The 23313-nt window shown below is 41.0% G+C and overlaps 1 protein-coding gene across 1 annotated transcript; it reads left to right on the top strand.

The window, feature by feature from the left end:
• The first annotated feature begins 1213 nt into the window (after positions 1-1213).
• Positions 1214-19398, top strand: LOC146623557 (uncharacterized). Its single transcript, XM_085366708.1, has 14 exons — positions 1214-1353; positions 1863-1906; positions 2210-2483; positions 2862-2911; positions 3000-3073; positions 3250-3464; positions 3577-3827; positions 3930-4058; positions 4955-5090; positions 6107-6136; positions 7739-7786; positions 17601-17644; positions 17803-18088; positions 19191-19398. Exons 1-13 carry the CDS (start codon positions 1242-1244, stop codon positions 18079-18081), a joined length of 1686 nt encoding a protein of 561 aa, XP_085222834.1. The 5' UTR covers positions 1214-1241; the 3' UTR covers positions 18082-18088; positions 19191-19398.
• Positions 19399-23313: the final 3915 nt, after the last annotated feature.

Below are 23313 nucleotides of genomic sequence, written 5' to 3'. Positions count from 1 at the left end.
GTAATATCACCTATGACTGTATTTAAATGATGCAGCGTTCACTGAACATGTTCAGTTTAAAAAACTCCTACATGTAGAAAAGATAAACAGAAAGATTAAATTCATCAGGTTGGAATAAATGTTAATCAGGTGTGTAATTATCACTTACATCATTTGCTTGTAACTGTGTCTGGTGTAATCTAAACATTTATGAGACGTTGATGAGATAGAAAAAAAACCTGGAGAAAAGTCGCATTTACCTTTTTTTTCTCAGGTAGAAACGTTGGCGCCTGTTATTGAGCAGATTTTGGAAACCCTGGCTGGTCTGAGTTACTGGGAACTTGAGGTTTTCAAGGAAGTCCTGCGTAAAATTCATTACAAACATTAGTCAGACATCCAAAGAATCATCTACACGAGGACAGACCTGCAGGACACGGTGTTTTTCATGGTCCTGACTTACGGTGAGCGGTCAGTGGAGGAGACCATGGAGGGTTTAAACGAGATGAAGGGGGCTGATCTGGCTCAGAGGCCGTCAGACTGCAGCCCAGAACCCAAAAGTAAGACAACAAAGAGGAAATAAGTTAAATGAACTATGGTGGTTAAGATGTCTCATAAGTAAAGTTTTTGTCTTTCATAAAAATATTGTAGAGAAAAGACAGATTGTTGTCCAAATCAGAATTTATGAGTGTTCAAGGAACAAAAAAATGACAAAGTGACTCCTTCAGTCTGAGAGACTGAATAACACAAACAGTGTCTATCATAGTTGAGCTTTAAATGTAATGTTGAAGATTATACAACTGTCAGTTGGTAAGTAAGTCTCTTGTGAGTGACTTTGAGCACTTTTCTCCTCAGAGAAACACTCTGTGGATGAACGACGCTCTGCACTGATCCACAAAGTGAGTCATGTCACATCTCTGATTCAGTACAAGACAGCAGGCTGAAAGTCAGAGGACTAAAGTATCATCAGTTCTCATGTTGAGTCATTTTTCTCATGATTTCTGCTTTTTTGTGATTATGAGAAATCATACTGAACTTTCTAAAAGAGCTTATTTGGATAAAATGGATAAATAAAAAAATGTCCTGCAAATTGAATGACTTTTCCAGGTGGCAATGGTGGCAGCTGTGAAACAACTGCTTTTGGAAGCTTCGAATGATTTGAGCTCGAGGAGTTCAAGAGATTCCTGAAGTCAATTTTTCTTTGGATGAGTCTGTCATACAAATCACAGAGTCCATCATCAACCAGAGCAGATGTAGTGAATCTGATGGTGGATGAACTTGGTCATCAGTCTGTGGAGGTGACCAGAGAAGTTTTCATGCACATGAACAGAACTGATCTGGTGCAGAAGTTACCAGAGAGCAGCTCAGCATCCAGAGGTAAGACCAACATGCATGAGTGTAAACTCTGTGTCATCAACAGGTTTTTGTGTTGGTGGTGTCATGGTGGTGCAGTGGTTAGCACTGTGTCCTCACAGCATGAAGGTTGTGTGTTTGAGCCTCCTGGTTGGCTGGAACCTTTCTGTGTGGAGTTTGCATGTTCTCCCTGTGCCTGCATGCTTTTCCTCAGAGTGCTCTGGTTTCCAGTCCAAACACATGCTTGTTGGCTTTATTGCTGGTTCTAAATTAAATGTGGGTGTGAAAGGTTGTCTGTCTGTTTAAAACCTGAGGTGGACAGGTGTACCCTCTCTCATTATCACAGCTGGGAACCCCCAGTTACTTTGGTTGGACAGGATGGAGGGTTTCTTTGTTGGGTTCTTATGTCATTTTATTTAGTTTCACATGATTTTCTCTTTTAAATCATCTGTGTCGTCTGAAGGCTGATTCTACTTGGATGTGTGATGATGTTTGAATCCTCAGAGTTGATGGTAAATGTCTTTCCTCCTCAGAGAAACACTCTGTGGATGAACATGGAGCTGCACTGTTGAAGAGAGTGAGTGTGACTTTAACTCAGCTTTTACAAAAAATAGTTTTTAGTATTGATAGAAATGAAATAATGTTTTCTTATGAAACTTGAAGTTTTGCAGTTCATAAAGAGAGTGAAGTAAATATCAAAACCACCAGCTGTCTCTTCAGTGATTATTCTAAAACATATAAATATTAATGAAGACATCTTTTTTTTATTAATATTTGATATTTCTACTACAGTTTCTCTGGAAATTAAATAAAAAGAAACTTTTAAATTGTCCAACAGAGATATTATACAGTAACTTAATACATTGTTTTGGTTTTACAGGAAAAAGAACAGGAAGCTGTCAGACAGATTCTCTTGGAAACACTGAATGAATTCAGTCAAAAGGATCTCGGGAAATTTATTCTGTTGCTGCCGTTCACGTGCTTTAAGATGAGCCTGCCACAAATGGAGAGGTACTGGTATCCAAACAGGACAGAAGACCTTGTGAATCTGATGGTGGATAAACTTGGTCATCAGTCTGTGGAGGCGACCATGGAGGTTTTAACAGACATGAACAGACCTGATCTGATGCTGAGGCTGTCAGAGAGCAGCTCAGGTGAGACCAAAGTTTAATAAACAGATTTTCATAATTTACAATAAACTTCTTTAAACAACTTCTAATCAACAAACATTAAAAGAAACAGGAAACACAACAGACGTACAAAAATAACTTTGCATAAATCATCAGAGCTGAATCCAACCTTTCTCTCTGTCTCTGTCTTGTTCTGACATCACTGGTGAGAATATTTGAATTCATCAGCTTTTGATCATCTTAGACGTCACTCAGCTGCACGTCCTGCTGAACATGTTGTTCTGATGTTGAAGCAGCACTGCACAGCATAAAGTGATCAAACAGCAAACATGTGGACAGTTAGAGGATGATTTTATATGTCAGCATAACATCATTCATTTGAATTCTTTGTGTCTCAACAAGGACGAAAAACTGAAAGAAGTTCAGAGCTTGAAGGTTGTCAGAGCCTGACGGTAATCCCTTCCATTCATCCATTTATTGCTAAAGTTTCTTTCTTTATAAACATGTGTACTTATTGACTAAAGAGACTGTCCTCTGCAGCAGGACTGCAGTGATTGGACTAATCTTGAACCTGAGGTGAACAGTACAGATGCAGACGAGGCTCCAACTTACAGGTAAATCAACTTCCTGAATGCTGCAGCACAGCAAACTGGAACTACAGGAAACAGTTCAGCTTTGGATTTATTCCCAGAGGAAATTCTTCATTTTGCATCCGATTCACACGACTACTCTCTGTGTTTCCATTCACTCTGTTGTTCCTTCATGAGTGTGTATTTAATTCCTGTTTCAGCCTTCAGTCTGCAGCAGGACACTTTGAATGCAGAGTCTCGGGCTTGCGCTGGGTCTGTAAGGGAAAGACCAGCTTTCAGTACCAGTTTAGATCTTGGGAGGGACACATGGAGAGGATGGAGAGCAGACAATACATGCCTGCAGGTCCTCTGATGGACGTCACAGTCACTGCTGGGAAGTTAAATGAAGTTCACCTGCCACACTGGATCTGCATCGGTAAGAGGACATGAAGGAAGACTTTCAGATGTTTGACATTTCTGACAGTGAGCGCACAAACTGTTATAAACTGTTCTTCTCACCATGTTTGTGTTGTTGTGTTCTCCTGCAGATGACATCCCTAACATATTGGACACGTTTGCAGTCGTTCACATAGATGACTGTGGAGATGTTGTGGAAAAAGTGTCTGAGGTCACACCAACACATGTCAAGTTAACTGAACCGATTTTCTCTCCGAGAGCGGTCCTGATGAAACTCGGCGTTCCTGTGAAAATCGGCTGCAACGTGTTGATCTATCAGACCAACACAGCTTTCCTCACACTGCATGTTTATCTGATCCCACGTGATCCTGGGCTACAGCAGGTTATTACATGTTTCACAGTATAATAGGCAGAATTCAGGAGAATGAATAAATTAATATATAAAACATGGCTTTTTAGTATCTTTGCACTTTATTCTTCACAGGTAATGAAGCAGAGGGAAGTGCCCCATGGATACAAAGCTATCCTGAAGCCAGATCCAGAGAAGTCCTTGAAAATTCTTGATCGTTTCACACTAACAGCAGATGTGGATGGTGCAGAAATCTGTCCTGAAGTATGGTTTGAAATGCTTTCATTTCTTTCCAAATATATATTTGCATAATAGGCTGAGAATAAATAGTCCAGCTGTCTTCAGCAGCCTTCATGCATTTTACTGAGCAAAGAAAGGATTCAGTAAATATTCAATAAGAAGAGCTGATCTGGAAGAAGTGAACATGATTTACTGAGATAGAAAAATGAACGAATCTATTTGGTGATTTAACGCTGATGAACCTTGATTGCAGTGTTAGGATTTAGGACAGGACCCCCCAAAACAGTAAGAGCAATCTTACTGTGGCAGGGAAGTTTGACTCTATAGAATGAAAACAGTATTGTTAGCTCAAGCATGACCAAAGCACAGAAAATGAGTGTAATATATTATAATAAATAGGATATACTAAGTGATCGTAGCAAAAAGAAGGTTGGGAAGGGTAGGGTGAGGGAAAAGAAAGCACAATAGAGACCGAGCCTACATCAGAGGCTGGAGTCCTGGATGGTGAATGGAGAGCAGACAGAAGAGATTGAAGTCTGATGAAGCTCAGAGAGTGAAACGCTTGTTAGCAGGAGCAGAAACATGACAAAAGATACAAAAGGCTTTGATACACCACCAGCTATATGCTGACTTACCAGGACTTTAACATTTGAGTGACTTTGAACCAGGAAAAGAAAAAACATGAATGATGAGAGAAAACATGGATACAGGATGATGCTGGAACTGAATCAGATGCATGAACCATAGGCCGGTGCAGACCAGCAGTCCATTTGTGGACGAGAGAAGGTGGAAAGCTTTGAGAACCTGCTGAAGCTGCAGCTTTTGAAATATCACTGTGGAGTAGTAAAGGCAGAAATAGTAACTTACAAATATCCATACCATACCTCTCTCTTTCCCGTTGCTCTTTCTTTCTTTAACAGGATTTAAAGCTCAGATATCCAAGTGGAAAGCCAAATTTCTTTGAAGTTTACACTGAAAATCCAGATGGAAACTTCCACCTTAAACTCACATCAAAAAAAGATCTTCAGCCAGTATGGACCTGTACAGTTCGAAAAGGTTAACTTTACATTTTCAAATTTATCATCACTTTATTGTATTAAATGAGTACAATTACATGTTAGCTCAACATTGTCAGTAAGCTATATGTAGCAGCAATCTTCGGTCCTTCTTTGCCGCTTCTGCAGGACGTACATTTTCTGACTCGTCCTTTTCTAAGATAGTTTGTGTCTTATTCTGTAGGAAGAAACAAGGCGAATGTAAAACAGGAAACATGTTATTTATTCCACGCAAAACCCAAAACTACAGAACAGATTTCTCTGGTTGGAGCCCCGTTGACATTTTCCTGATATTATACCTAAAACAGCTATAAACAGTGACGGTCAGAAAAGTGTTGCCCATGACAGAAAGATGCAACGATATCTTCTATAAAATCCTTTTGGAAAATGAGAAACATCTAATCGATGAATTCAGTGCAAAGTAAAACATACAATGGTGAAAAAACCTCTTTAGACCAAATAATCTACCTGAGCATAGATTCTGTTGGAAATGTCAGTGTGCAAGGATTTTATAAAACGTTATTTTACACTTATATTTGGTGAGATGTTTATGGTATGTGGGGCCTTTCCTGATCACCGAGCCTCTCATTCAGTTTCAAACTAGAAATGTCCCAAAATGTTCATGTAAATGTGCTGTATATCATGCAGAACAATCACTGAAAATACCAGATTTCCTCCACCTAACAAATATCAAAATGATCACAACTATACTTTTTGTGAAGATTTATTATTTGTTACATTTGAATATGAATTAAGTTTAAATTGAAAACCTTTCATCACCACACGGTGGCCCAGTGCACACCGTTTTATTACACCTACCAACCACACAATAGAACAAAGCGGGATGAATTTATAGAGCGTAATATATTAAATTACAACATAAAATATTGAAGATTAAAATGAGAAACAACACAAATTAAAGATCATAACAAAATACTTAAATATGGCCGATGGATTGGAGTAAAGTTTCTTTAAAATTTTATATTTATACGTTTTATGTTCCTTGATTATTTTCAGCCGAATACCAAAGCACTGATCAAGCACAAGGTAAGATATTTCAGATTATTTGTATAATAACTGCATTTAACATTTTACAGTAGTGAGTTTTCTTTGGTTTAAATTTCACAAGTTTACCAAAATTTACCAAAATTTGTTGTTAATCCAGAGACGTTGCTCATCCATGCCATAGCCCAATTGACTCCACTGTTAATTGTTGGTCGTATTTCATACTGCTGCAACTTGTGCCTGAGGAGGAGAGGACTTCCTTTAGAATTCTGAGAATTTAAATCAGGGGTGCACACACTTTTTCAGCATGCGAGCGACTTATGAAATGACCAAGTCAAAATGATTGACCTACTATGAAAATGCAAAACATATATTTATTTATAAACATATGGAGTATTCATTCAGGCATGTTGCATAACTGTATGAACCCATATTACACAACACAACTCTGTACATTTTTTGATATTACCTTACTCTGATGACTTGCACTGAATGGAATCAACCAGGGATGCACAGTCTGGACGGTAGCTGCTGATAGTCAGCCTCAAGTACACTTTCAAATAATCATCAGTCATGGTGGAACGGTATTTGGACTTAATAATCTTCTGGGAAAAGGCTGACTCACATGAATAAGTGCAGCTGCAGTCAAGGAGGTAACACATTTCCTAATGTTGGGGTACTTTTCCTCTGCAAGTTCCAGAACTGTCCGTTAGCCCTGGACTTAAACTCAGCTTAGTGTCAAAATCTCATCCTCTATTTCAGAAAAGTTCCGGTGAAACAGTGTATAATTCACCTGTTTTTCTTCATTGGTTCATTCGAAGACTTCTCTCCTAAGCCACTGTGAAAACTACACAGCATTAACAAAATAAACACTCAACGTAAGACACAGCACCTAAAACGACACTGTACAAGAAAACAAAGATAAAATCAATAAATACCTTGTTGGCTGCATGCTGCAAAAAGGGAATTACTCCCCATTCTTCTGAGGGTTCCTTATAAGTGTCTAGTTAAAGTCCATTCCACTTAACTTTCAATAAAGAGCATTACAGCTCATTCTTGCTACCTGCTTGCAGGTGTTTTCTTAGGCTTCCAAAAAGGAGACAACAAGACTTGTAAGCAGGCTTGACCTTAAAAATAAAAGCACCATAACTTGAACTACATAAAATAACATAAATAATGTACAGCTTAAACAATTTACAACGATGACATGGACCTTGACAAGATAAAGAAATGATCTAAATTATATAAACAATATCATCATGCCAACAGCTACACAGTGTTTCAAATTTTGATGCGAGTGAATCAACCTCTGCATCTTCCCAAAAAGGGTAGCATGTGAATGTATCGACTGCATCCATTATCTCTTTCATGTGGAGCAATTTTGCGCATAACGCTTGTTGGTGTATTATGCAGCGGTAATTGAGGAAATCCGGAATAACATTGTCCTCCCTGCACCTGGCAGTGAATCCATTTGAGTGGCAAACCATCCGTGGTGATGGACACCAATTTGTATACTGGGAGCCTGGTTTTCCCAATAAATTGATTGAAAGACTGAAAAATGTTTCAGTTTGCTAACATAATGAAAGTTAAAAAGTTTGAACATTTGTTAAGAAATTAAAAACTTTCCTTGTTATTTATTAACAGCTGCAGGATCCTCAGTGGGAGCAGCTGCTGTCAGCTCTCAGTCAGCTGGTAGGTTCATCAATATTACCTGTTCTGTGGTTTTATATAATGTGACACATAGAACGCTGATGAATCCTAGTGAACAGTCAATCACACCTTTTCTCCCGCCACAATTTTACTTTTCGTTAGCTTACATACTTTGTTCTGTCTTCAAGTTTTCATTCTAAAGGAGGAGCTCTCAGTCTCTCAGCTCTCGGTGGCAGCGAGTCACTAAACTCAATCCTGCTTATATTTATTTCTTTACAGAGATAAATATAATATTCATGTATTCAGCCCTCTGTGAATCACTTCCTTATCATGCTGGAGGGGTTTGTGAGTCCCAGGCTTTTTCCTGAACAGCTGATTTCCTCCAACAGAGTGATGATGGTTGTGTTGTCTTCTAACTTCATGAAGATTAACAATCTGAACAGCAGCCTGTTTGACAGGAAGTCCAGTATCCAGTTGCACAATGTGTTCCTGAAGACCAGAGTGACGAGTCTGCCAGTCAGCTTCACAAACAGCCTGCTGAGAGAGAGTTTGTTATATTTCACATGTATGAAGAGAGAGTGCAGGGCAGTGAAGACGACATCATCTGTGGCTGTATTCAGCTAACGACAGTTATTATTAAAGCTAACGCCTACTGGTAGATCAGCCCAGTAAATACGGTGTTTCTGTGTTTTTACTGATTCATCTGTTTCACTTTCAGATGAATCCCAAAGAAGTGGTAAAGTACAAGCTAAGATGTTTCACATGATTTGTGTATAAAAAGAACTGCACTTTGTGTTTGGCTGTGGTGGGTTCCCTTTGGTTGCTGACCTCATATTTGAAGTACTGCAAAATGCCAGGGAATGAATGAATAAGCTCTTATTCAACAATGGCACCAACCAGCTTTTCCAAATCTACTGACGCTGTTGACTGGACTGTCAAAATGCATAAATCGAGTCAGTTCTACTTTTACCACCAGATTTTTAGCACCAGTTAACGAATGTTTTTAGATGTTAACTTAAAAAAAAAAAAAAAAAAAAAAAGAAATAAAGAACATTTTTAACTTAAAAAAAAAAAAAAAACAAAAAAAAAAACATGTTCTTTATTTCTTTTTTTTTTTTTTTTTTTTTTTTTTTTTTGGCCTGTCCCGTTTGGCTCTTTTGCCATCAGAATTGTTGTCTAAAGGCAAAGAAAGATGCCCAACGGATTTACTTTACCAAACTGACCATCCCAGCCTTGCCGTAATGGTCCATTTGATTCACCTTTTATTGTTTATTTTATTTTCACTTACTGAATACGGGACAGACTTGACTGGGGGAAAGAAGGGGAGAAAGAAAGAGGGAAAGAGAAACAGCTGAGAAGAGGGACGGGGGAGAAGGGCAAAAGACAAAAACCAACAGAACGGGCAGAGAGAAAAAAAAGCATATATCAATCACCTGGATCACCTGCTGAGAAAGAAAAAAGAAAGCAAGCAGAAGAGAACAAGAGTAATAGAATAAACAACATCACAATGATATATGGGAATATGACAGTAAATACTAAATATTAAACATTATTGTGCAGCACATAAGATCAACAGAACACAGTGTGCTTTGAGGTAGGAGCCAAAAAGGGTGTAGTTTGTGGGTGTGATCACCCGTGTGTACACCTGTGAGCATGGACGCGCTTGTTTTTTGTTTTTTTAAAAGGTTCCTTCATGTAATAATCTGCTAGAGGGTGTGGGGGGGCCACAGCCCCGTCCTCCAGGGCGTGAAGCAGGTGTGGAGGAGATCAAAACTCCAGACATCCAGAGGCCCCCAGAACACAAGAGACCAAGGAAGACCAACAGAGGGGCAGCCGCGCCACTGTCCCGGAAAGAGCTGAGGAGAGTCCCAGATGAGGGCTCACTCAGCAGCCGCGGAGCAGAAGCCAGGGGGAGTTGCAGTGACGCGCCCGTGAGCTCCGCCGGCAGCCAGCTGCGCCTGAGTGACCGAGCCCCAGGCCGAGAGGCCGGGGGCACCCCACCTCCGAAGTGGCCCGAGCGAGCCCCAGGCTCCAGGCCCCGATAGGCGGCCGCCAAGGAGTGAGCCGGTGTGTACCTGGACGCCCATCCCCGGACACAAAGAACCACCAACGCACCGATGTCTGAGGGGGTCCGCCACTGGCAGGGGAAGTGGTGGTAGGGGGAGATAGGCCTCCAAACCTTGGAGGGCCTGAGATGTCCCCAGAGAGGTGGCGCCTGACACCCAACCTGACATATAGACACAGACATACAGGCACACACAGATACAAACATCCATTCCCACCCTCATGCTCTCATATGCACTCACTCCACACTCAACCAACGTGGAGACAGACATAAAGAGACGTTGTACACACGATCACACTCCCCAAGCGTACTCTACAAACCGGGTCTAGGTGCCCCCGCCCCTGGAGGGGGGAACTGCACCCAGACCCAGGTGGTGTTTCCCTTTTCCCTGCGGTGGGGGGAAGCAGACCGCCCCGACTCCGCAGCAGCAGGAAGGCTCCACACTCCAGACCGCAGTCGGACGGCCAACTCCTCCTCCTAGTCCTAGCCCCCCTGCTCCAGCAGGTCGCAGAGAACGGGGGTGAGAGAAGACTCCGAACCTCCCTCCACCCGCTCATTGTAATGTTGATGCATGTGTGTTCTAAGGTGCATTTAAAACCCAGGAGGGCTTGGAGCTACCTGCCAGAGAGCAGCAGGTAAGCGCATGGTCCCTCCTGCTAGCCCTCAATGTCTACGTGTATTTAAAATTGAGAGGTGGGCAATGATGCCAGGGGTGGGGTGTACACCCTGATGGTACTTTGGACTCCGTGTATCGTGCCCACCCCCAAGATCCTATATGTATGTGTAATGAGAGTGTGAGTAATGTGAATGTCTAAGTTGTGGGATAAAATTGAGGCAGAGGCAGCCAGAAGGGGACAGAGGGGGGGGTAGCCTCCTCTGCACCCTGGTGACATACCCCTACTCCAAGGCCCTGCATGTGTGGGTGGTTGTGGTGGAGCGGGAAGAGGGAGGCAGCTGGAGATGGGGAGGGTAGGAAGGGAGGGGCAAGTGACCCCTCCCTGGGGCCAGCTCCCCCGCTGACCCCAGTAGGCACCCCCATACTCCGCGACCCGCCAGGGAAAGGGGGCCCAGGCCCATCCAGACCGGGCCCAGTGCAGCAGCGCCGCCCGGCCCCACAGAGCCCGGGACAGTCCACCCAACCCCACCACAGAGAAAACTGCACCCACCCCACCATCCACTCATCTTCCAGACTACATAAGACAATAAACACCCAGGCTGAGATCTTCCTCCACCTCTCCTGTATCTCCCCCTCCTGCAGAGGCAGCTCCTGAGGAGAGGAAAGCTCCTGCAAGATGTGACAATCTCCCCCACCAGTTGAAGAGCCCCCCAGGTGGCTCGATGCACCGGCGGCACCCTGCTCCAGGGCTGGGCCCCCATGCACCCACCCGCCCACAACCCCGGCAACACACCAACCAGGACCCAAGCCCCCGAGGCCCGGTCCGGGTCCCAGCCCAGAGATGGAGCGCCCCCAGAACCTCACGCCCATCCCGGACCCACCCAGGGGCAGCCAGGCTACCAGGTCAGTAACCCACGTCCGTCAGCACAGACCCTCCCCTAGCCCCGCTGCACGCAGCCGCGAGGAAACAGTCACCGGAGAGCCAACAGAGCCCCTAACCGGACATGACCGCTACCCCGGGTTGAGCCCCCCAAGGAAGATGCCTCCGGGGAACCCCCCGACGCCCTAAGCCTGTCCCTACCCCCACACCAATCACAACAGTGAAGGCGGGACCAAACTATGACCCCCCACCCCCACTAGGTGATGGAGCTGATCAAAGGAGCCCAGAGCAATTGATCTGATGTGGTGGCAGAGGCTGTATCAAGACTAATGTAATCTAATAGATAATTTCTATATTGGTTAGAATTAAGATTATTTTTATTTTTCCAGTTCATGAGGACTGTTTTCTTGGCTATGCATAGGGCAGTGAAAACCATATGGGCGATATTCTTTTCTGTAGTGACATTATCTAAGCTGCCCAACAAACACACTAAGGGGGAAGTTGGAATGTTACATTTCAGACACTTCGATAAGTCTTCACATATCTCGCGCCAAAACTTCTGAACTGGTGGACAGAACCAAAGAGCGTGGATATAATTGTCCGGTGAATTGGTTTGGCAGTGTGAGCAGTTGTTGGTAGACGTAAAGCCCATCTTGAACATCCGATGACCTGTATAGTGCACTCTATGTAATATTTTGTATTGAATTAATTGAAGACTGGGATTTCTAATTAGATGAAAGGTTTTTAAGCAAATCTGAGACCAGAAGTTTAGGTCTAAGTTAACTGATAAATCCGCTTCCCATTTTGCAATAGGAAGTGATATTGATTCATCTGTTTTAGAAAGCATTCTGTATATTTTGGATAGTAATTTGGGGGGTTTAAGAGTAAGAAATTGAACCACACTTGGTGGTGTTTGTAGTTCAACTTGACCCGGTTTAAATTTCTTTTTTACTATGGATTTAATTTGTTGATATTCTAAAAATCTTTTCTTGTTGATCCCATATTGTGTAACTAGTCCGTCAAATGAAATAAATTCTGTTCCTTCTAGTATATGTTCTAAATATTTGATTCCTTTATCACTCCAATCTGAAAAGTTTATCATATTATTGTTTTGTAATATGTCAGAGTTGTTCCAGATAGGTGTACGTTTGCATGGGATTAATGAAGACGCCGTCAATTTTAGAAACTCCCACCATGCTGTCAGAGAAGAGCTGATGTTGATGCTTTTAAAGCATTCATGTCGTTGGATGTTTGAGCTGATAAATGGTAGGTCTGAGATCTCTAGATTATTGCAGAGTGCTTGTTCTACATCTAGCCAAGGTTCATCTAAGAGGGTGTGTTTTAGCCATCCTGAGATAAACTGAAGCCTGTTGGCTAAGAAGTAGTGCTGAAAGTTAGGCAGTTCTAGTCCTCCTTTATCCTTGGTCTTTTGTAGTGTTTTTAAGCTTATACGTGGGGGTTTATTTTTCCAAAGGAATTTGGACATACATGAATCTAGAGATCTGAACCAATCTTGTGGCGGTTTAGTTGGGATCATTGAGAATAAATAATTTATTTTTGGTAAGACCATCATTTTTATAGCGGCAACCCTTCCCATGAGTGATATGGGTAGACATTTCCATCTAGCCAGATCATCTTCTACCTTCTTTAAAAGTGGGATATGGTTTAATTTAGTTAGATCTGCAAGCTTGGGAGAAACATTAATACCTAAATATTTTATATTTCCCGATTGCAGTGGTGTAGAAGAGGAATTATGGAAGGAGCAATTAATCGGTAGGACTGTAGATTTTGACCAGTTAATTGAGTAATCTGATATTCTTGCAAAAGAGTTTATCAATTCAATCACCCCAGAGATATTGGTTTGTGAATTTTGGAGAAAGAGTAACACATCATCCGCATAAAAGCTGATTTTATGTTCCACGTTCATGCATTTTATGCCCTTAATTACTGAATTCTGTCTAATTGCTGCTGCTAGTGGTTCAATAAAAATTGCAAATAGTGAAGGGGAGAGTGGGCATCCCTGCCTGGTGCCCCTCAAGAGACAGAAGCTGGAGGATGTCTGGTCATTTGTTCTAACACAAGCTGTTGGGGAATTATATAATATTTTTAACCAGTTTATGAAAGAGGATCCAAAACCAAATTTGTGTAAAGTTGCAAATAGAAATTTCCAGTTAACTCTGTCAAATGCTTTTTCTGCGTCTAAAGAGAATATTGTAGTTTCTAGGTTTTTACTGTATGAGTAGTCTATCAAATTAAGTAATCTACGTGTATTTGTTGATGAGTGCCTACCTTTTATGAAACCAGTTTGGTCAGGATGAATTAAGAGGGGGGTTATTTTCTCCAGTCTCTTTGAGAGAGCTTTGCAGATTATTTTAAGGTCTACGTTTATAAGGGATATTGGACGATAGCTTGAGGGATATACAGGGTCTTTGCCTGGTTTTAGCAGGAGATTAATGTTTGCAGAATTCATATTTGATGGAAGTCTGCCCTTTTCTTTAATTTCCAACAACGTTCTGTAGAAAACTGGTGCTAGAATCGACCAGAATTCTTTGTAGAATTCTGCAGGAAAGCCGTCTGGACCTGGAGCCTTATTATTGTGCATACTTATCAGGGCTTCCTGGAGTTCACCTGGTGTCAGTGGTGAATCCAGTGCCATTGCTTGAGTGTCCAATAATTTTGGAAGAGTTATGTTGTCCAAAAACTGATCAATTTCTTTTTTAGATGGGTTTATTTGTGGTGAATACAACGTTTTATAGAAATCCCTGAAAATGTTGTTTATTTGTATCGGTTCATATAATGTGTTCCCAGATGAATCTTGAACAGCACATATAGTTGTTTTTTCTTTATTTATTTTTAGCTGGTTTGCTAGAAATTGACCGGATTTATTACCATGTTCATAATTTTGTAGGCGTAGTCTTTGTACTAAGAATTTTGTTTTTTTATCAATTATCTCATTTAATTCTAGTTTTGTTTTGCGTATTTTGTTCATTATTTCCTGATCTTGGTGGGACGCGTAGGCTTCTTCTAGTGATTTGATGTTTTTTTCTAATTCCTGAATATTTTTGTTTTCTTTTTTCTTTTTATGTGATGAGAAAGAAATTATTTTACCTCTCATCACAGCTTTCCCTGCTTCCCATAGAACAGAAGCTGATGTTTCGGGAATGTCATTATAGTCCAAATATGAAGTCCACTCTTTTTTAAAATATTTAATAAAGTCTTCATCTTTAAGTAGTGATATATTAAATCTCCAGTTTTTTCTTGGCGTAGTATTATTCTTGTGCATTAGTGTTAAAGATACAGGACCATGATCGCTGACAGCTATAGGGTGAATCTCAGTGTCTGAAATGTCGTTCAGCAGTGAGCTGCTGACCAAAAAATAATCCAGACGAGAGTAGGAGTGATGGACATGTGAGAAAAAAGTATATTCCTTACTGGTGGGGTGAAGGGAGCGCCATGCATCGCAAAGACCAAAGTCGCTCATATACTGTTTGATTATATTTGTGGACTGCCAATTACGCTGAGTTCCCGCTGTATTGAGCCTATCCATGTCTTCATTTAGTCCAAGGTTGAGGTCACCTCCAAGAACAAGTGTGCCATCTAAGTGTTCAGAGAGTGCACTGAAAAAACCGTGAAAGAATGAGGGATCATCAACATTTGGACCATATACACTTGCAATACATAGCTTTTTATCAAGTATAGATAGTTTAATGATTAAGAATCTGCCCTCTGGATCTATAACTGTATCGAGTACTGTGAAATTAATATTTTTATGTATTAAAATTGCTGCTCCCCTTTGTCTAGAATTATAACAAGCTGAGAACACATTAGGAAACTCAGGTGTTTTAAGTTCATTCGAACCTCTAAGAGGTCTGTGGGTCTCTTGTAATAGGACAACATCTGCCTGTAGTTTTTTGAGTTGGTTAAATATTTTTAACCTCTTTACTCTGGAGCCAGCTCCATTTATATTCCATGTAATGAACCTCAGTGTACCCATAGATGTTTGTGTATAACTAGGGATGTATGCTGTGTGCGTCGCTTAGACAGGTGGAGAGAATACGTCACTTGTTCATAAATAAAGAGAAGGAGAGAGAGAAAAAATGTGTGGCGAGATGCTCCCTGAGTCTGACTTTGTGTAAGCATAGTTACTAATATGAGTAGGCTTGGCTTAAGTGTGTGTATCCTAAACGACTGTGTGCGCTGTCTGACTGAAGTAAATGTGCTGCCGTTGAGCGCATGGTGCGTATGTGTCGAAATAAAGGATGTTTGTGGATGAGTGTCGAAGCAGGTGATCGAGGCAGTGAAAGGAATAAAGAAAGAAACCCAAGGACAGGGGTGAGCAGCATAAAACCAAGAGGGGGAAAAGAGAGGAGGAAAAAAAAAAGAAGAAAAAACGAGAAGAAAAAAAAAACAGAAACAAAACGTAAACATTCCAATTAAATCACTGACGGAGAGTGACGGTGTTAATTCTGCTATGAAATCACACTTTAAGATGCGATTTGATACTGGTAAGTTAAACAGATGTTAATGCAAGTTAGTGTGAGTGGATAGGGAAATGGTGTAGCTGATTCTTATCTGGTGTGAGGTTAATACAGCCACGGAGTGATGTTGGGGTCGCGGTGGAGCTGTCCGTCCACGTACAGCCGGTCCACAGCGATGACAGCGCGGGAGCCCTTCTGGATGAAGCCGCGTCGGATTGGGAAGAGGACCCTGCGTCGTTCCAAGATCTCTTTGGGGAACTGGTCGTTCACGCTGAAGTCCGTTCCTTTTAATTCCCTGCCGCGGCTTTTCACATGTTGCTTTTGTTTGAAGTGGCCGAATTTGGCCACGATAGGACGTGGTCTCCCGGCCGTAGCCCGAATGGGGCCGAGGCGATGTACCCGATCGAAGACGATGTTCTTCACAGTGTCCTCCGGCAGCTTCAGGTGGGTTTTGATGAAGCTTTTTACCGTGGTCTCCGCGTCCTCTCCAGCGGCTTCTGGAATACCAGAAAATACCAGATTATCACGCATGCTACGAGCTTGTAGATCGATAACTGTTTCTTTTATTTTTTTATTTTCTCTATTGAGCTGGGTAACATTATCTGTGAGACATTTCACCGACTCCCTTAGCGTGGCATTTTCAGCAGCAAGCGTTTCCACCTGCTGCTGGCTGTACTCCAGGGATTCTCGCAATGTTTTTAGATGTTAAAGAATTCAACAGAACTTGTGGTAAAATGCCAAATATAGAACTGAACCACATAGTGCCATTTTCTGTATGAAGCTGCTGGCTCTGTGGACATGAGGACGATCAGTTTGAGATATTCTCAGATATCTATTGTTTGCAGCACTGAACTGGTGTCCCTGACTTGACTGAAGACAGGTGGGATAGAGTTTTATCCTTAATGGGGACGATGTTCAGGAAACTGGAAGTGTCAGCAGGTGTTCTAAGGAGCTCTGAAAGAAAAGCATCTGGACGTCTTTCAGTTTCTTGAAGACGTTTCATCCGAGAAGCTTCTTCAGTTCTAAGAGCGACTGGTGGAGCGTCCCAGATTTTAAGCCCTATGGGACGTGTCCCCAAGAGGGTCGGGGACCCCCTATTGATCCTCTGCCTAATCACATGAGCAGTACTAGAAAAGTTACCATTCCTGGTGCAACTCTGTAAGCCTTAGTCTTCTGCAAGAACAACACATTTCACAGCTGTCTGTGGCTGTTTTACCATGTCATCAATACTTGCATGCAATGTGGCAGCTGTTGGAGAGATGTGATATAAAACTCTACAGAAAGATCCACAGTAAACACTGGAGTGGAGTTTGAATCTGAGGCTGAAGAAGATGAGGAGCAAGACGGGGCACTGAAGTGCTCGCACTGTGTACACTTCTGTCTCACTCACCTTCCTGTGAACTCATCAAAATAATGCAGAGCAACAAAAACTGCAACCTGGGGCAGTCCTTATTAAGGGTTACTTACTGTGGACCACATCTCAGAGTGTTCATATTTAATATCACTGATGCTGCGATTCTTATATTTACATAACACAATAATATCAGCTGGACAGGAAATGTTTGAAAGGCTGCCTGAATCATTAAGAAGGGTCTGATGTGATCAGCACCTGGATGTGAGCTGATTGTCAGCAAAGTTTCCTTCACTTTGTCTGGAGTCAGTCTTGGCTGTTGGATCATAGAGAGTGATGGATTCAGGATTTGCTGATTGGGCATTTTGTGACAGAGAAAAGTTGTTTCATTTATTATGTATCATGTATTTATTTTATTACAAAACTTTACAAGTAAAGATAATCTCATTTTTATGTCCTTTCTCAGAGGAAAACACTGTGGACAAACATCTGTCTGCACAGATGCAGAAAGTAAGTAGAACCAAATGATTCTGTCCTCACACCACAGCTTCACTTAATTCATTACTTATACCTGTTATTAAAAAATGATCACGTGTGATGGTTTTGTTTACTTATTAATCAGTTATCCTCTAAGAAGGTTATTATTAAATCACTTTGTTTGTTCTCAGGCATTAACAGTCCACTCAGACAGAGAGAAGCTTTTGGAAATGTTGGAAGATCTGAAAAAGGAGGAGCTTGAAAAGTTCAAGTGGTTCCTGCGGGACCGTGATGTTTTGGTGGAGCTCCAACCCATCCCAGAGAGCAAACTGGAGAAGGCCAGCACCTGTGACCTGGTGGACCTGGTGGTGCAGACCTACACAGAAAAGTCTGTGGAGGTGACCAAGAAGGTTTTTAGGAAAATTAACAGAAATGATCTGGTGCAGAAGTTATCAGACAGCAGCTCATGATGCAAAGGTAACAATCAAAATGGCATCATTGATTTTATGAATATTTTACTTAATCCAAAATACTTTTGTATAGTTAGATTTGTAGCTTCTGAATTTATTTTCAGTGCACTACATGATTGTAGTATGGAAAGTAGCAGAGAGTCTGACTGCCCGTCCAACTGACTCTGACATGAGGGAGAGTTTATAATGTAGGAGCAGATTTGAGGTTAAAATACAGGAAATAACATCTATTTGAAAATTACTGTAGTGTGTGTGTGTGTGTGTGTGTGTGTTCTTACGTTGATGCAAACATGAGGATGAGATCAAGATTTTTGAAGCATTTTTTTATTTTAATATTTAATCTTTTCATTTTATTTTAACTTTCTCTTTTTAATTTTCTGTCATGTTTTTATTTTCTGCAGAATTATTTCAGGTTTAAACGTGTAGAAATGATCTGACAGTGATTTCATTTCCTTCTTTCATAGAAACACATTCTGTTTGTTTCTAGCAGCGCAGTTTGTAAAAAGACGGCATTTGTTGTGCTTTTCTTTGTTTTCATTTATACACTTTCAAATTTACGATAATGAGATCATCATGTTTACAGATACTCACTGTGAGACAAACACTCAGGTTTATGTGGTTTTTTTAACTTCTGTAATGTGTGATGTCATTGAGGGACGATATCCTAATATTGGTGTTCTCCAGTTCTGGCCCTTTCCACAGAAGCTCCACCCACTTGTCCCTCAAACCTTCTGTTTGTGGGAAACAGCCAATAAGAACAAAGTTGCCTTAAAGGGAGAGGAGTAAAAAAGAAGCTTGTTTCAGAGAGGATGAGGAGCTACAACCAAACCAAGTATAAGAAAAATGAGGATGATTTTGAACTGTGACTCAGACAAAGCTACTCGAGTACAGTCCAAAATTAAAAATATTAACCTGAAAATGAGCATTATATGTATAATTACATACAAAAATATCATGAACAGCTTTATGATTCTCATTTTGTTGAAGACGATAAATCCATGTCACAGTATAAATGTGCCACATAAAGAAAAGTCTTCCAGAATAATTTTACATTAACACCATATGAACTCAGTTATCTTCTGTCTTTTGTTCTTGTGGTCGATGCTCAGTCTGGTTTGGAGTGAAGCCTGAATGAGAAAAGTTTCCAAGGTTAGAAGTTACTGAGGAACATCATGACCTGCATCTGTTACTGCCATGTTTCTCACATTTTAAGAAGTTTTGACGACTGCTTTGAAGATAAACTGGAGAATTTTATACTTTTTAATCTTTAATATCCTGCTTTAATCATTGTTTTGTTTTTTTTAATTCCCTTTTAAGCACGTCACTAAACATTTTATATTGGCTTTCTACTAAATATAGCCACATAAATACAATTGTTCTTTATCAATTAAATATTTTTTCGGATACATCAGGGAGCAACATTGGTGTCTATTAACTATTTACTGTCAGAAACTCGTTCATTTTTTAACATTTTAAAATCTGTAAAAACACGTCTTTCATGTTTATACGGTGAAACTTTTGCTGGAATGAAGCGGCCTAAAAACAATGAAACAATGTACAATGAAGATCACTCAGTAAGATGATTGCTGTGCTTTTGTATTTTAAGAGATGAGATGTTCAGGTCAGTCTTTATTTTCCTACAGGATCATTTTGATTTGCAGCATCAGTCAGTCAAACTGAAATATCACAAAATGAGAAAGATCAACACATAAATAACAGTAAGAATGAGGAATAGTTAAATGAATGACTAAAAGTACATTAAAATGATGGAAGCAGTCAATAAGAAACGTTACAAACATCAGAAATGTCAGACCGGGATCGGACGGCTTTATTTACACAGAACTGGATGTTTCCTGACTCTGAGGACTTTATTCGTCTAAGGAAGAAACTCAGACTGTTCCTAAATGTGTCCTTATATTTTGACTTGTACGTACAAATTTTTATATGGTGTAATTGCTATTAAAGACTCCTTTTTACCCTTGTTTTCTGGTTCGTTCGTTCATTTAAACTCCAGCCTTTCTGGAGCGTTCAGTTCTACAAAGGCTGATCAGCGTCGACTCCATCAACTCCATTTTAATCCAGCAGCACGAAGAACAAGTGTCAGTGAGGTTTATCTTAATCATTTAACCCAGTTTACATTTTCCACCCATCCATTATCCTTATTAGCCTATCCCAGCTACCACAGGGCGAGAGGCGGGGTACACCCTGGACGGCAGTCTACTACAGAGAGACAGACAACCATTCACACCTATGGGCAGGTTAGAATCACCAGTTAACTAAACCACACTAACTGCATGTCTTTGGACTGTGGGAGGAAGCTGAAGTACTCGGAGAGAACCCAACAAACACAGAGAGAACATACAGACTCCACACACAAAGGTCTGGTGGTGGAGTCGAACCCCGGACAGTGGTAACCCCCCCGTTTTGTCCTTAATAGATAATAAATCAGAATCAGAAATACTTTATTAATCCTGAAGGAAATTATGGAAACCTGTAACCTTAGCAAGTTTTATAGTTTACCTTTAAAAGACAAACTGAATTATTCAGCTGTAACTTCATAGGAACAAAATGCAGGTGGAAATAACTGACGATATGAAAATGTAACCTGTGATGTGTGATGTTGGACATCTTTCATTCAAAGGTTGCTCAAAATCATTTAAAGACTATATTTAAACATGTGACGCTAATTTCAACATGAAGGAGCAAACATCCATGTAGTTGTGTAGATACGTGTCAGGATCTGCTGTGTCACCATCGCTGGCCCTGCACCTCCTGCATAAGAAGTGACAGGCTGCTTCAGTCCTGCAGGTACAAAATGACTTTTTCATTTTCCAGGTGGTAACTATGACGACTGAGAAGCTGCTCACTTGGATGAATTCAAGTCACTGATTGAATAGCAGAAAGATTCACTCCTCATCTCAAGTAGCAAACTGAAAGCAGCAAACACTCAGGATGTAGTGAATGTGATGATGGAGAAGTACAGCCGAGAGTGTGTGGAGGTGACCAGAAAGGCTTTAATGAAGATGAGCAAATACAAGTCAAAAACAAATAAATATGTAAAAAACGGACACATGGAGAGGATGGAGAGCAGACAATACATGCCTGCAGGTCCTCTGATGGACGTCACAGTCACTGCTGGGAAGTTAAATGAAGTTCACCTGCCACACTGGATCTGCATCGGTAAGAGGACATGAAGGCATTATTATTTAACAATAAATTACATTTACGATTCAAGTTTTCTTGTGCAGATGACGTCCCTGACATATTGGACAAGTTTGCAGTCCTTCACATAGATGACTGTGGAGATGTTGTGGGAAAAGTGTCTGATTTTCTCTCCAAGAGCGCTCCTGATGAAAGTGGGCGTTCCTGTGGAAATCAACTGTAACGTGTTGATATATCAGACCAACACAGCTTTCCTCACACTGCATGTTTATCTGATCCCACGTGATCCTGGGCTACAGCAGGTTATTACATGTTTCACAGTATAAGAAGGACAATGTGCAACAAATAAATCAGCAGACAGTAAGATTACAATATTGGATCCCTGTAGCATCTTTACACACACACATATAAACATATATATTCTCTCGCTCTGTAGACGATGGAGAGAAGAATCCTGTGGATACAAAATCATCCGAAAGCCGCATCCAGAAAAGTCCTTGAAAATGTTTAATTGTTTCACCCTAAGAGCAGATTTGGATGGTGCAGAAATCTGTCCTCAGGTATGTTGAATTTATTTACTGCTCATTTGATCCCAAAACAATTTATAAAGCTTCGAAATAAGTCAGATATAAAATAAACACCTGTTCATGGTGAAGTATGTAACTGATGTATTCTCACCATGAAGTAAACTCTCCTGCTGTCTGACCATTAGCTCCAACATGTGTTGACACTGAGCAGTGAGTTGTTGTCTTTGCACCAAACTGCACAGCTGTGCACGGCTGATTTCCTCCAACAGAATGATGATGGTGGTGTTGTCCTCTAACTTCATGAAGATATTCTCTCCATGTCTGTGAGAGCAGTCATGGCTGTTCAACATGAACAGGAGGGTGCTGAGTAGGGCTGGGTTTTTATAATCGATTCATCGATTAAAATCGATTCTGGCTTGGATAACGTAAAATCGATTCATTAAAATCCTGAATCGATTTTTTAATATAAATTTATTTTGTCCGAAATGCCAGAATCTCTGGTGACATCTCACAAAATTTCAAGAACCACCAAACAGTAAATGAGAGCAGGTACAGGGATTCTGCACATAGACTTAAACACACAGCGCGACCCGCGGATCAGAATCAGTTAGATGTCGCCTTTCTCACAGTCAGGGCTGAAAGCTGACAGCTCGCTGATCCGGGTCCGCGCTTTGTGTTCACGTCCTTTATGCGCTGATTCTAAAGCTGTTAGTTTGATCTCTCTCCAAACAATATTGACCGAATCAGCAGCAAAAGAAGATCCAAACGCTTCACATAAACATCGTCATGAATTCACTCTGTTTTGCTTCCATTGCGATGCGCAGCTCTCTCTCTCTCCCTCTCTCCCTCCCCCCCTCCCCCCCCCCCCCCCCCCCCCCCCTCTCTCGAACAGTTTCGCTTTCTTCATTATTCGCTTGCTTGTTACGCACAAGTCTACTGTTGTTTACAGGCTGTCGGCCGCTGTTTTTTTCCCTTTTACATTCTTCCGAAAAGAAAACCTCATTTCTGCTGTTCAATACTGAACAAATTTAAACTTTTTAATATTATTCAAAATGCAAAATGCTTAGCCGTGTGTCTAATAAAACCGCTGTAACGTCAGAGGTAATGTTCATTAATTAAGGGTTTTCTTTCGTTTTTGATGTACTGCAGAATATTTTTATAAAATCCCAGGCCAGGAAAACCTTCATGTTTTTCTGTGTTTTATCCTCAGCTACTTTGACACAAAGGCATCTGCTGTGATGCTCACACCTTGGATAAAGTCTTGCGAGTGTCAGCTTCCTTTTTATAGATACAAAAATATGTAAATGTTCTGATCTGAATTATACTTCTGACTGTCAAAATTTCCCAGATTTAAATCGAATCGTGGATCGAATCGATTTGGGACCTTGTGAATCGGAATTGAATCGATTCTAGAAATCAGTGACGATACCCAGCCCTAGTGCTGAGTGCATGACCCTGGGGGCTCCAGTGTGGCCCTAGAGGGGAGGAGCTGTGATTACCAGTCTGAACAGCAGCCTGTTTGACAGGAAGTCCAGTATCCAGT

Source organism: Diplotaxodon limnothrissa, linkage group LG11, assembly GCF_057381915.1.
Source record: "Diplotaxodon limnothrissa isolate DT_005_m linkage group LG11, D_limnothrissa_male_GT1.1, whole genome shotgun sequence".
Taxonomy (NCBI): domain Eukaryota; kingdom Metazoa; phylum Chordata; class Actinopteri; order Cichliformes; family Cichlidae; genus Diplotaxodon; species Diplotaxodon limnothrissa.
The sequence above is the reverse complement of the archived record's forward strand: the minus strand, read 5'-3'. Positions and strand labels throughout refer to the sequence as shown.